Source organism: Hemicordylus capensis, chromosome 2 (assembly GCF_027244095.1).
Source record: "Hemicordylus capensis ecotype Gifberg chromosome 2, rHemCap1.1.pri, whole genome shotgun sequence".
In the NCBI taxonomy this organism is placed as follows: domain Eukaryota; kingdom Metazoa; phylum Chordata; class Lepidosauria; order Squamata; family Cordylidae; genus Hemicordylus; species Hemicordylus capensis.
In genome coordinates this window covers 267,205,916-267,219,248 of record NC_069658.1, presented here as the reverse complement: position 1 = coordinate 267,219,248, position 13,333 = coordinate 267,205,916, and the positions used below count along the sequence as shown (strand labels likewise).

The window sequence follows — 13,333 nt, the reverse complement described above, 5'->3', positions numbered from 1 at the left end:
AGGCCTGTAGATGTAATGGCTTGATAATGTGAAATGCATTGGGTGGGATAGTAATCGTATGGATTCCTTACGGGAGAAGCCAGCTCTTTCCCTCAGACACTTTTTTTTTTTTTTTTGGTCCTCAAAAGCAACGTGGGCATCTAGACAGCTAGTGCCAAGGGTTCAGTAGATAGCATGCTTCTTACAACTAGATTGATTAAATGGAGTACTACAGTTGCTTTCAAGCTATGCTAAATGCAAACTGCCTCTCAGCACATGTGGGAAAGGAAGCTGCTTTTAAAATGTCTGTGTATACACTGAGTACATGACACATACCTTACAGGGTACTATTATTTCTAACAAACGCTGAAGCTGGAAAGAATATCAAGCTCTTTTCTTCATGTAGCACCTTTGTGTTCTTACCAGAAGCATGGAATTTTGAACAGACTAGTAAAATTGAAGGCAGTACACTAGGTTCTGGCACTTTAACGATGTCACTTGATACTAAATATTATTCTAGTTTATGCAGGTTTTCTTATGCTTCAGGGGTAGTTTCACCCATTTTTCAATGATCATTCAATGAGCAACACTAGAACAATCTGTGTAATACTTCATTTCCAGGAGAACGAGTGTAAGGTATGAAATAGATCCTCAGACATTTCTATTGCATTGAGATTACTTGCACATGTTTTAAGATATTTTACAGCCAGAATAGTGGGATTTAGGCAAATTTGCATGTACTTGACAAACTTCAATCTTCTTTATATATAATTCTTACATGCCCATCGCTAATCCCATGTGTGGCAGTTCTCACAAGAGTCTGTGACCAGCTGCCAGGGGAGAAAACAGCTATGGCGGCTTGCAGAGTAGTACCTGCTGGTGGAGCTGCAGCAGCGGGAGGAGGTGGCCAGCCGCTGGAGCTGTGTTGGCCGGCAAAGCTGTGCCAGGAGGCGGCAGCAGGCCAGTGGGGGAAGCCAAGGAGGCAGCGGGCCCACCGGGCCGGCTGGAGGCAGCTGAGTGGGAAGTTAGGCACCGGCAGGCGAGAATGGTGAGCAGGATAAAATGGCTGGGCTAGACTAGAGGCACAGATACTCTGCACCTGGCCCAGCTAGTTTCTAATGTTTTTGTAGCAAATTCCCCTTTACTTCAGGGGCAAGAAGCTGCACTGAAACCGTATGTATGAAGGGTCTGTTTTGACTGAAGACAGCCCCTATGGCTTAACAATGCAGAATTATTCTCCCAAGAAAAACCTTGTCAGCTTGGGGGCTCATGTTTCTCTTTTCTTCTCCTGTCCCTACAGAAGAGCAAAATCCTTTCCTAGGACCTAAACAGCAGGACTATTCCACTGTGTCCTGAAATCTGTCCTTCAGACTGAAGAGGAAATAAGTTTGCTTCACAGACTGAATGCTACTTTTTCAAGGTCTGGATGGCTACTGTTCTTTCCTCAGGCCAAGCTCTTCATGATAAAAAGGTAGCTGGTCAGTCTTGCAGCAGAGGACAGCTATACTGTGCCTGAAGTTCTACCCTTAATTTACACACACTAGTTCAGAAAATGTGGGGAAAGTTCTGTAAAGATGTTTCTGACAAGCAGAAAGGCCTTGTAACTAGGGATGTGCACGGAACCAGTTCGGAGGCCCTTTATGGGCCTCCAAACAGATTTAAAAACAGTTTGGCTGGTTTGAAGAGGGGGGATAACTTTTAGGACTGGGGAGGGTGCCCCGTGTGTTTCTCCCACTAGCACTGTTTTTAAAAACAGCCCCGCCAGGGTGGCAGCATACCTCCTTGTCACCCCGGAAGTGGCCGTTGCACACTGGCACACTGACGTGTGCACAAGCGAGTGTGATGCACGCATGCGTGGTGGCCACTTCCGGTCCACAACGTACTGGGGTGGCAATGAGGTATGCTGCTGCCCTGGTGGGACTGTTTTTGAGAACAGTGCCGGAGGGAGAAACGTGGCAGGGGGCAAGAGCACCCTCCCCAGTCCTTAAAGTTACCCCCCCCTTCAAACCAGCCGTCGCCAGTTCTGTGCACATCCCTATAACCAAACCTGCCATGCTCTACCACATATAACCACTTTTCACCAGAATTTTTTTTTTTCAAAAGCCTGCTATCAGTGTTTGGTTAGGAAAGTTATACCAAAGTCAAGTTCTAATAATTGGTCAAAAGCTGATGCAGAAGTAACAAACTTTCCTTCAAATCAGAGTTGTCAGGCAAAAGACAATTAGATAACCTCTTCTCACAGCTTCCATATAACTGTAAGATGGAATGAAAAAGGTCCTAGATTGCTGCCTGCCCCCTCTCCTCACAAAAGCATGTTACCCCTGCCGCCTCTACTCAGATTTAGCATTGGATACTACATATAAACTAGGATTATAACAAAGCTGGGATACTCCTGACTTGGAGAAGCTAATTTTAATCCCAGGTTGGCAATAGTCAGGAACAAAGGGGTAAATTGGTAACAGGCCACAGGAAGACATGCTATATAAACTCTAGCTTTACCTATAGGTCTGTACTAGGAAGTTAGTCTTTTAACAGACTAGGTGCCTGGAAACAAAAAAAGGAAATTTTCTTGGCCTCAATATTTGCCACCCTCACACCCCACTCATTTAATTCAGAATTATTCCGCAGGTACAAAGCATGTCACCAGGTTACTATGAAAGCCACAAGTCAACACACAGACACAACCCACCAAGAACATATCCTGCCTATGTCCTACTGAAATTAGGACATACTGGAATTAAAGGGAGTTCCATTTTACTCATGTACATTCTATTTAAATAGGTTAGCACTAAAGCATTCTAGTGGAATATGGCCAAGGGACCCATCACAATGATACTAATCTTATGAATACTGCCCACCCACCCCCAACATGTTCCACCCAAATAAAGACACATTGTTCAAAAGCATGTTGAAAAGACGTGCTCGTCATTCTTAATAAACAACTAGAGTAAGAATACATAAGAGAAACAGGGTGGTATCTTTATATGATACACAAGTGTATGTTACAAGAATTCCATCAGGCACAGGAACCTCAAGGTTTTAAGGCCTCAACATCAGGCCAAAACAAAAAGTGTGGTAGTTTGTACTTAACATCTAAAAATGTCTTTTAAGGTCTTAATAGAAATTGATTTTCTTCTTGTAAATCATAATTGCAGCTCACTCCTCTTCTCCTCTAGGACATGTCAGTGTCTGAGCACAAGGAAACTGCAGCCTGCTTCTCTTTAGGTCAGGCAGACATCCACTGTTTTCCGTTCTTCCCAAGTGCATGAGCTCCAAGACAAAGTAGTGGCCCAGCCAGGCCAAGTCCCTCAATTAGGTTTCCTTTTTTCACATCATAAAAAACCCCAAAGTCAACCTACGGCACCTCACAGTTCCCAGAGAAAGAATGCAGCCCCCAATGTGTCCAGAAGGCTGATGCAGTTGGGTCAGATACACAATGGAGAAGGTCTTTTTTGAAACAGAAGAAGCCTAAAAGGGCTTCATAACTACACCAATTAAAAAAAAAACTTAGGCATCTCCTTTAGTGTAAAAGGCTGTACAATTTATCCATTTCTCCTGGCCTCCCCTCCCACCCTGTCCCACCCCCTTTTTTTTTTTTGAAATGGGAGGGATTCCTTAGTGCATGGTGCTGACATTTGCCACAGCAATAGCCTCTTGAATCTCTCGTATCACCAGAATCCGGGTAAGCATCTGTTCCATTTGCTCTCTGCTGATTGGTTGGATGGAATACCAGATAGGGCTGTTGGGAGCCACCACTGGTTCAGGTGTCAAATAGAATGTGTCATTCCGGCCTTTCACACTCTGGGGGCTATAATGGAAGTAAAGAGAATACAGTTAAGCAATTTGAAAACATACATTTAGAATCATCACTGCTATTTTAATAATGAGGGCTGTGTCTCCAAGGCATCCATATGTATGTGGCACAGAAAGTGGTGTCCCAAAAGGCATCCAGGATTAAGACTAAAAAATAGAGTTCAACCCTATTCTATGTGCAGAGGGATTGTCTCAATATTCATATTACTAGCATCTCTTAAAAAAAAAAATCCAAGAGTTACTGCTCAGTGGTAGAGTACAAGTTTTGCATGTAGACAGTTCCAGGTTCAATTTCAAGCATCTCTAGGTTGGACTGGAAAAAATCTTTGTCTAAGACCCTGGTGAGCCAGCTGCAGTCAGTGCAGACTGAGCCAGATGGACCACTGGTTAGTCTGAGTAGAAGGTGGCTTCATATGTTCATTCCAAATTATCTGAAAAAATGAGTTATGGATGCAGAGGAATGCAAAGTATATTTAAAGTGTTTGATGTGTGAAGTTTATTCTTTACACTCTACACAAATGCAGGCATTTCACAAGGCTTTAAAAATGAAAATCAGCAAAATTTCAACACACTCATCTACAAGTTACTGTTCAAGATGCATGCACGCACACACACACCTCAACCATTCCCCACATTGCCATGCCAATATGTCTGCATCTACCCTACAGATCCCTCTCTGATAGGGACCATTAAAGAATTCCAGTCCATGGCTAGCAAGTCTTAGAGTTGCCATGAGACATACCGCCACATTTTGTCATCTGCACTAACATCTTCATCAGAACTTTCTAGAAAAATGCAAATTCTGTATTAAAAGCAAACTACGTATTGCATTTAAAAGCAGCAAGCCAGCCATATAATACAAGAGCACAAAATGGCTAAATGTACTTGCTGGAGTCTGAAATTTTTGTTTAAATTTTTGACACTGAAATGAGACACAGTATACAACTGGGGGTGCATGAAAAAGGCAGCCATGCAGCACACAGAAACTTCAACTTCATCTCTTGAACAAAAGGAGTTCTCTCGCAAATGCCATCTGCACAAGCAACACAGCATGTCCCTTTTAAGCAAAAGGGTTTGCTCAAATATAACTTATTTTGACAGAGTTGTGTATTATAGAACTGAAGAGAAAGTGAACAATCCCAAACCCTCTCAAAGTTACTATTTCTTCATAGTAGTGAAGTATTAGTAAAAGTGTTTGCTTTCCATTGCCTAACTTTTCTGTACACGAAGTTCTCTCTTATGAGCAACTCCAACTATTTCATGATTAGATTTAAATACTACTTTACCACCACATTGTGCTTAAGTGGTGTTTTATTTTCAGCCTCTTTCTCACCCTCTCACCCCGCCCCCCCCCCACACCCTGTGATCACACTGGTGCTTTTTCCTCGCCATTTAATTTTCCTGATCACCTAGGTCACATTTGGCTACATTTTTAGCTTAATACTTCTGTCATTTTTATTATATGTTTTTTAACTTTTGTAAACCACCTTGGGATTGTTTTTAATGAAAGGCAGTATATAAATTTAACAATAAAATAAATAAACAAACATTAAATGTTTGCCCAGTGATAGTTGGGCCCTTGTGTGGACAGACAGTTTCAAAGGGGTGTTGGTGTCATGCAAAGAGAAGAGTTTCCCTGAGTATATGCATCCAGAAAGGTCTCTTAAATGAAACCAGACATCTCATCTATCCACAAAAAGATGTCAAGTTACATGGATACAACACAGAAGTGCTAGGGTAAGAGATAAAAAGAATGGGAGTGGAAGAATGGAAGTAATACAATTTTAGGCACCTCCAAAAGCTGCAGCCCTTGGTACACAAACAGGTTGAAAATACTTTGAATGCAATGAAGATATTCACTTGGAGGCTGGGGGAACCCAAGCGACTGTTTCAATGACAGCTGGATACAGTCTCACATAGTGACCCAAATAGAAACATCTGGTAAGATTAGAAGCCATTTTCTGTCCTTGCACAAGCTCAAGACTCCAATGGAAGATAATCAATTGTAAGATACAGATGAGAGAAACAGAAAGTGAATGCACAAATGCATGCACATCCACCCAGTTCTGGAAACACAGTTATCTTTCTGTGGATCTGGAGGACAGTGACAGGAACACTCACCATTTGAAGAGGTAGAAGTCATAGAGTTTTATAGGACACCTCAAAGGGTTCTCAGGATTCTCCGTTTGCTCTGCATACATGTCATCTGTAACTGAAAGTCAATACCAACAATACAGATCAGAGACTTGTAGAAGAAACCACTTGCAGTACCACATAAGCAGAAACCACAACTGAAAAAGCAGGTGAGCGTACACACATTCCTCAATGATTTTCTTACCAAACTATTATGTTGCCCTGAAGCAGAGAGGGCTTTGTTTGTACCTGTGCTTTTTTGGCAGTTCAATTTATAGCCAAATACAACATTTTCTCAGTTTTTCATCCTGTTCTTGGCAAGGGAGATAGGAAGCCTAGTTATAAAAATTCAGACCAACTCGGAAACAACTTCAAGTCAAAGCTTCATTTACTTTGAGTCCATGGCAGTGAATGTCATTTGTGGGGAGGAAAAACAGATGTAGTTTTAAGAATAGACTTCTGAAGAGAGAGAAATGCACTTCAACACAATTGTGCCCATGAGGGCAGTCCAGTTTAAAGTTTGCAACACCTAAAATCAGAGCTACACATGCATAAGGCCAAGAAGCAGACACCATTTCAATGCCATATCAAAGTCATCATATACATTAATGCTGATATATTCAATTAGCTTAGATAAGCAGCTTTGATATATCCAACTAAAACCAGGAAAATACACTTATGAATACATCTCAAATACAAGGAGCAAAACTGCAAAGAAACTTAAAAAGAGGTCTGTATAAAAAGTGTTATCATCTGCTCAAAAAGGCAGGAGAAGAACCATCACCACCACCAGAAGCACACCATTATGTAGCCCCAGTGGTTCTTCAAGCCAGATGGTATCTGCAAAAGGACTTCACCAGCAGATCAAAATATCAGGCCACAGAGGTCTTCACAGATTATCCCCAGCAGCACCTGGAATTGTATCGGCTCCATAAATGACAGAGCAGATGCTCAATCTCTTGTGCAACAGGCTGTTTGTAGCTGGGCTCAAAGATAAGCCTTCCTGCATTCACTCAGACCTACCGGGCTGCAAATTTTGTGAGAGCTTCCATCTTCTCCACTTACATTTATCCTGCAGGTTCTGAACAGTCCTTCATAAAATCAGTAACACAAATAGGTATGATCAGACATTCAAAGCAAGGCTTGTTTCTTTCCAAGTAAAGTTCTACCTTTCTGGCCTGCCTGGTGTATGCCAAGTGCCTTCAGATATCGGATGCTCGTACTCTTATCCTTGGGATTAGAAGGATTCTTCTTGGTCTGCCTCAAGACCTTTGAAAAGGCTAGCTTCATATGCTGGTCAACCGTTTTCAACAGGAAGTATCTGGGCACCAAGTAAAAGATCAATATATGCTTGTTAAAGAGGTACATTAAAACCTTAAGAGCTCCCTCACCACTACACACTGAGAGAACTAAGCATTCCAAGTGCTTCACAGGCATATTATTTAACCACCATCTTAAGGCAGGTCAGTATTATGCTCACATTGCAAACTGAGAGCTAAGTCGGGAAGAAACCAACATAAAATCACAGTGTTGAAAGCTGCTTTGCAGGCCATAGAATTCAAACTCTGGCACAATGCTTTAATCTGAAGCATCCCCAACCAATGGCCCTCCAGGCTTTGCCTGAAAACCTCCAGCAAGGGAAGGCTCCTACCCCTACTTTCCTAGGTAATCGGTTCCACTATCAAACTGCTCTTACTGTTAACAAGTTTCTCTTAATAGTCAACAGAAACCTACCCTGCTGTAATTTAAGCAAATCAGATCTAGCCTGGCCCTCTGGGACAACAGAGAACAAGTCTTTTGCCATATTCTATATGGCAGCTCTCCAGGTATCTGAAGAGTGCTATCACGTCCCTACTCTCTTCTCAAAGTTAAATCATATTCAGTTCCTTCAACCTCCCTCACAGGACATTTTCCAAACTGTTGACCATCTTTGTTGCCCTACTCTGAGATTGTTCCAATTTGTCTACCTAGATTTAAAGCGTGGCACTCAGAACTGGACACAATAGTACTCCAGATGAGCTCTGATGGATGTGTAATGAAGTGGTATTTGGGGATGGGGGTGGACTTGAAAGCGATGGCTCTATTAACCTAGCCTAAAACAGCATTTGCTTTTTGTTGTTTGGGGGGGCAGGTGCACCACACTACAGACTCATGTTCAGCTTGTGATCTTAAGATGCTTCCCCCACTTGCCACTGTCATGCCAGGCATCCCTCATCTGATACCTATGCATTTGTTCCCCCTGCCCAAGTGTGTATCGCTTTGCATTTCTCTCTGCTGAATTTCATGTTAATTTCATCGCAGAGTTTGCTTACGGTGACTTGGTAGCTCAAGGAAAAGGCAAAATCTGAACTAAGGATTTGCTGGTTCACAATTTCATCTAGTGGCAACTACACCATGGCAGCTTTGAATGCATTTTGGTACGATTCATCTTTGGTAGTTTGTGTTACATCCATGCATACTAGTTCACCAAGGAAAAGGATTCCACTTATTGCAAGTGTTTTGGTGAGCAAACTTCTTCAGCAGTACATACTTTGTGTTAAAAAACATGAGAGTAGTCAGCAAGGTGGCAGGGGAGTGAGCTCCCAGCTGCTTGCACTCCCACAACATCTCTTCTGTCACATGACTGGGAAGAACATAGCCTGTGAAGAACAAAAAAGTGTCAACAGAAGATTGGTAGGTCGAGCAGCATTTCCAGCCAATTACTCTGAGCGGGAAGAGTCCAGATTAGTCAATCGTGACGAAACAGAATTGAAACCACTGAGGCAAGTTTATAGTGACTAACTGAAGTCAGTCATGACCAACTTAGTCTGAATGCCACCCAGGGTTTCCAACAGAAGGGGAAAATAAGAGACTGAATTATCTCTCTGCTTTACAGAAGTTTGAATAGTTAAAAGATGATCAGGAATTCATTTTCATGACCTCTTCAAGCATACATTTCAGTTTGTGGCAGCAAGTCTAGCCAACTGTTTGCTTTGCATTTGCTTAGCTCTATTTTTAAATGCCTCATGTGTTTTACATTACCTCATTTCAATACTATCCTCATATGACAGCCAAAGGAAAAGACTTGAGGCAACAGTTTACCTGACCTATAAAGGCCCTAAATTATCTGGGACCAGAATATGTTATGGAACCTCCCCCAAATTTAAGGTTTACTGGTAAAGTCCTGGCTTCATGCTCCATCTTTCTAAGGAAGCCAGATTGGTCTCCAGAAGAAGCAAGTCTGACTCAGTTGGTGCATTATAGCTTTGGAACTCTCCCCCATGAGCTGCTTATTGGCGCCCACTTCCATGGCATTCTTGAAGCAGATAAAGACTATTCCATTTCATTATGCACATCCAAATGTAGCTCCCTCCGCAATGAACAATGCAAACTTTGTACTATAAGTATGGCAAGGGAAGAAAATGATATGACACAGTTGCAGTTTTTGATAGGGATGTGCAAATTGATTTGTACCTACATCTAGCTGATTCGGGTGATTTGGAGACAAAACAAATCACTCCTGTGGTCTATTGGCTAGACTCGGATCCAAATCGAATCACGCCTGATTTGAATCGGTTTGAGATTTGGATCCTTTCTATTAATTCCCCAGATTCCCAGCTTTCATTAAAAAAAAAAAAAAGCTCTAGCCCTTGTAGAAGTGGAGTTATGAAGCAAAATGTGTGGTCACTATTTTTCAAGTGTTTGGATTCTTTGGTGTATAATAACTTTCCCTCAATGAATCTCTATGAGGATTCATTACACACCTTCATTTCTCCTATTCATTTTGACTGTCTTTTGACAGTGCCAATGGTCAACTGCCATGTGCCAACTACACCCCACTCCCACCCGCAAGGCAGTGGGGTACTACTCAGTTTATGTTCTAGGATCTTTTTCAAGTGTTTAGGCTCTTAGGCTCTTTCCCTCATAATGAATCCCTATGAGGATTCATTACACACCGAAGAGTCTAAACACCTCAAAAATTCCTAAAATATAAGCTGAGTACCCAGTGGCTTGTGAGGTAGTTGGCACATGGGATGCCACTAATTCCTCACCCCCACCTGTAAAGCAGTGGAGTCAAAATGAACAGAAGAAATGAAGGTGTGTAATGAAGACACCAAAGACACTAAATATTTCAAAGCTTCCTAAAAAACAAACTGAGTACCCAAGTGTAATGTGTGTGGTGTGTAGTTGACACATGGCAGTTGACACTGCCCAGTGATAGTCAAAATGGACAGAAGAAACGAAGGCATATAATGAATACTCATAGGGATTCATTATGAGGAAAAGTTATTATACACCAAAGGATCCAAACACTTGAAAGATAATGACTGCACATTTTGCTCCATAACTCCACTTCTACAAGGGCAAGAGTTTAGCTTTTATTTAAAATGAAAAGCTGGGGATCCATGTTAGCGTTAGGATATGGCAATTTCAAATCCCCATTGTTTCCTATGGCAGAAATGTTCAAAATCAGTAAAAACTTTTAAAAAATCACTAAAAATCAACCAAGTGTCCCACTGCCTGGGAATTTGGGTGGTAGGTGGCACCCATGGGCACCTACCCACCACCCAAATTTGGTGCCCCTAAGGCCTTGTTAAGTGGTCCAAATCGAATCAAAGCAAATACAAATTGAATCTGGGGTGATTGGGGGTATAGATTTCAACACAAAACAAATCAGGGGTGATTTGCTTTGGGCACAAATCAAATAAAAAAATCAATTTGTGCACATCCCTAGTTTTTGATATTTGTACTAATCATGGGCATTTTGAGGCCTGCAAGTCATATAGAAATCAATAGCTGTGTTTATAGTAGACTCTCCTTCGATCAATTAAAGAACATTCCTTTGCAGATTCTCTGCGAACGTTCTAGTGAACCTATGGGTGCCAAGCCTGTCTGCAGACTACAAAATCTCTTACCAAGAGGAGTGACTCGAGGCTGAACATCCTTGAGTACTTCATGTAACCACTCAGTGAACCGTATGTAATACAGATCAGAAAAGATATCGTCAACTCTGCCGTTTTCAAAAAGATACTGGATGGGAGGAAGAAAGGACAGTAACACAGAGGTAAGGCAAACCCTTCAAGTCATTTTTTCTCTGCAACATTTGTTCTTCAACAATCAAGAAGTCAGACCTGGGTTTGTAGAGAGGAATCTGAATTTAAGAGGGCCTTTGAAATATGAGGGCCAGAAAACCTCCAACCCTGAGGACTAAGAAGAATCTAAAATGAGAAAAGTAGCACCCCACTCCCACCCCCAATCAGCATTTCAAATTTATATTTAAGTCATTACCAGAGTAGATCTTTGTTTTACTGAGGGTACGAAAATGCTCATATTTAGTTCCCTTCTCAAGAGTTCAGCTAAGCAGAGTGCACAACACTCTCCACCAAGATGGAGTTCATTACTAATACAGGTCTTCTTTTTCCCCCTGCACCAAATTAGAGTCTTTGGTGCAGCTTTCAACCAGACATTTATTAGTTTAAGTCAAAAGCAAAATTCTATCCTTACAATTTTACTCATTGAGCCTTCCCATGAAGACCCTATGGTGCTCTATAACCACATTGATCCAAAACGCCTGGAAGGCTTTGGCCATGAAACTTAGCTAGATGGGATTACTATTTAGACAGCATTAAAAGTGACACAGAAGTAGTTTCCAGAATTGCATTTACAGCCACCAATTAATAGCAGCTAATTTCTAATCAGGGGGACTTCTAAAAATCATTATTTAACTCAATCTTTTCCATTTATTACTGAGTTACTCCCTATACAAAAAGGGCATACTAGCCGACTGCTATAAACTTGAAAACATATTGATTTGAAACCCCAGCAGTCCACTCTTAAGTTTGCTCTAGAAGTGCCCTGACCTCACACCATAAAAAGGCAAATTTCAAGCAGAAGCCAGGGCTAGTACTTATTAGTGAGAAGCTCAACGGAGTACCAGCTCTGAGCCAACTGCAGATCAGGTAATAGCAAGGCATAAAACAGGAGCAGAATGTCACCAAGGTGTATCAGTGAATGACATTTGTGATGAAATATAGTCCCAGGCCTCCAGTACCAAGCCATAATATAAACATACGACTCTCTTTTTATAAAGAAAAGCAGACTTTCATAAGAGGGTTATATACTCAGTTTTAAGAGATTATATGCTTACATTTACTTCAGATTTCGATTTAAATGAAGTTATTTAAAAGAGAATTCTAGCCAATTTAAAAACAAAAGTTTGATCTTGCTTCCAATACTCTATTTTACTTATGTTGATTTAGGGTAGTCTTAGTAACGCGAGTGTGATTCTAAAAGTCACAGGGGGGAAAAGTCAAGTAGTTCAACATTGCAAGCAAGTATCCATCTCTCTCCTTCAAGTCTCATGCAATAATCTTCCAAGCCACAACATATTGCCAGTTCTATATTTTGGACTTAGCATGCAGCAAGAGCTAACCATGACCATACCTTTTGAATACACAGGAAAATGTAGTATAGAACATCTGGATCATAGGGCTCGCCTTCGTTGTTGCGAGCTTCACGAGTCATTAAGCACAGCCCGTAATTCAACTCTGCTACAGCTGAGGATATGAGATCTTCCTGGAATCTCAACAGCTGGCGTCCTAAAAACCATTGCACAAACGTCATCAACTGGCATTTTTATGCAGGCCTGCTTTTCCAGACTTGATCATTCTTCCCCCACTTCCATCTTTCCAATAAATGTACTCAGCTACTTCTAAACAGTAGACCCAGCAGTTGGTAGACCCAAGTCTGTTAAATATCAGCAGAATTTCCTACTCAGAGCATATTGGCAAGTCCCAAATGTTGGATTATCCCACACAACCAGTTGCAGGAGCTCTGCAGGCAGGCAACTGAGCAATAATGAGTGACACCAATACCTTCTAAAACCAGGTGTAGGCAACATGCGGCTCTTCAGATGTTGCTGAACTACAACTCCCATCACCCCCAGCCACAATGTATTAGAGCTGGGGATGCTGGGAGCTGTAGTTCAGCAACATCTGGAGAGCCACATGTTGTCCACCCCTGAAACCATGGTACTGTGCCAATGAATGAAACAATACCCTGAGGCCTCAATAGTGGAATACAGACAAGCTTTGCACATGAGTTAAGTGATTGTAGCTTTAAGTTAGGTTAACATAAGTTCATCTTTTTAAAACAAAGATTAACGAATATAATGGAAACTTATCTTGTTTGATAAGGAATAAGGTCAAACACATAAAAACCCTAAACTATTCAAGTACTGCAACTCAACAAGGACACATGAATAAAATGAGCAAGGAGGACAGAGGCTCTGCTCTACCCCTCTGCAGAACAGTTCTTAGAGTACATGCTGCTGAGAGGAGTCCTTAAGCCCTTCCAATCAGCAGGAATTCTAAACACTGTACAGTGCCAGGCCTACACTGTCTCTGTCCCACTCAGGCTATAAGGAGAG

General features: G+C 41.6%; 1 protein-coding gene across 9 annotated transcripts in view; it reads right to left on the bottom strand.

Annotated features, from left to right (window-relative positions):
• Positions 1–2,883: 2,883 nt before the first annotated feature.
• Positions 2,884–13,333, bottom strand: part of QRICH1 (glutamine rich 1) — a 60,620-nt gene continuing 50,170 nt past the window's right edge. For all 9 annotated transcript variants that reach the window (XM_053290733.1, XM_053290735.1, XM_053290734.1 and 6 more), the window contains 6 exons: positions 12,349–12,503; positions 10,821–10,935; positions 8,456–8,564; positions 7,095–7,246; positions 5,914–6,004; positions 2,884–3,787 (listed from right to left, as the gene is read on the bottom strand). In XM_053290733.1, coding sequence (XP_053146708.1) covers positions 3,595–3,787; positions 5,914–6,004; positions 7,095–7,246; positions 8,456–8,564; positions 10,821–10,935; positions 12,349–12,503 — 815 coding nt within the window. In that variant the 3' untranslated portion in view covers positions 2,884–3,594. The remainder of the gene's footprint in view (positions 3,788–5,913; positions 6,005–7,094; positions 7,247–8,455; positions 8,565–10,820; positions 10,936–12,348; positions 12,504–13,333) is intronic.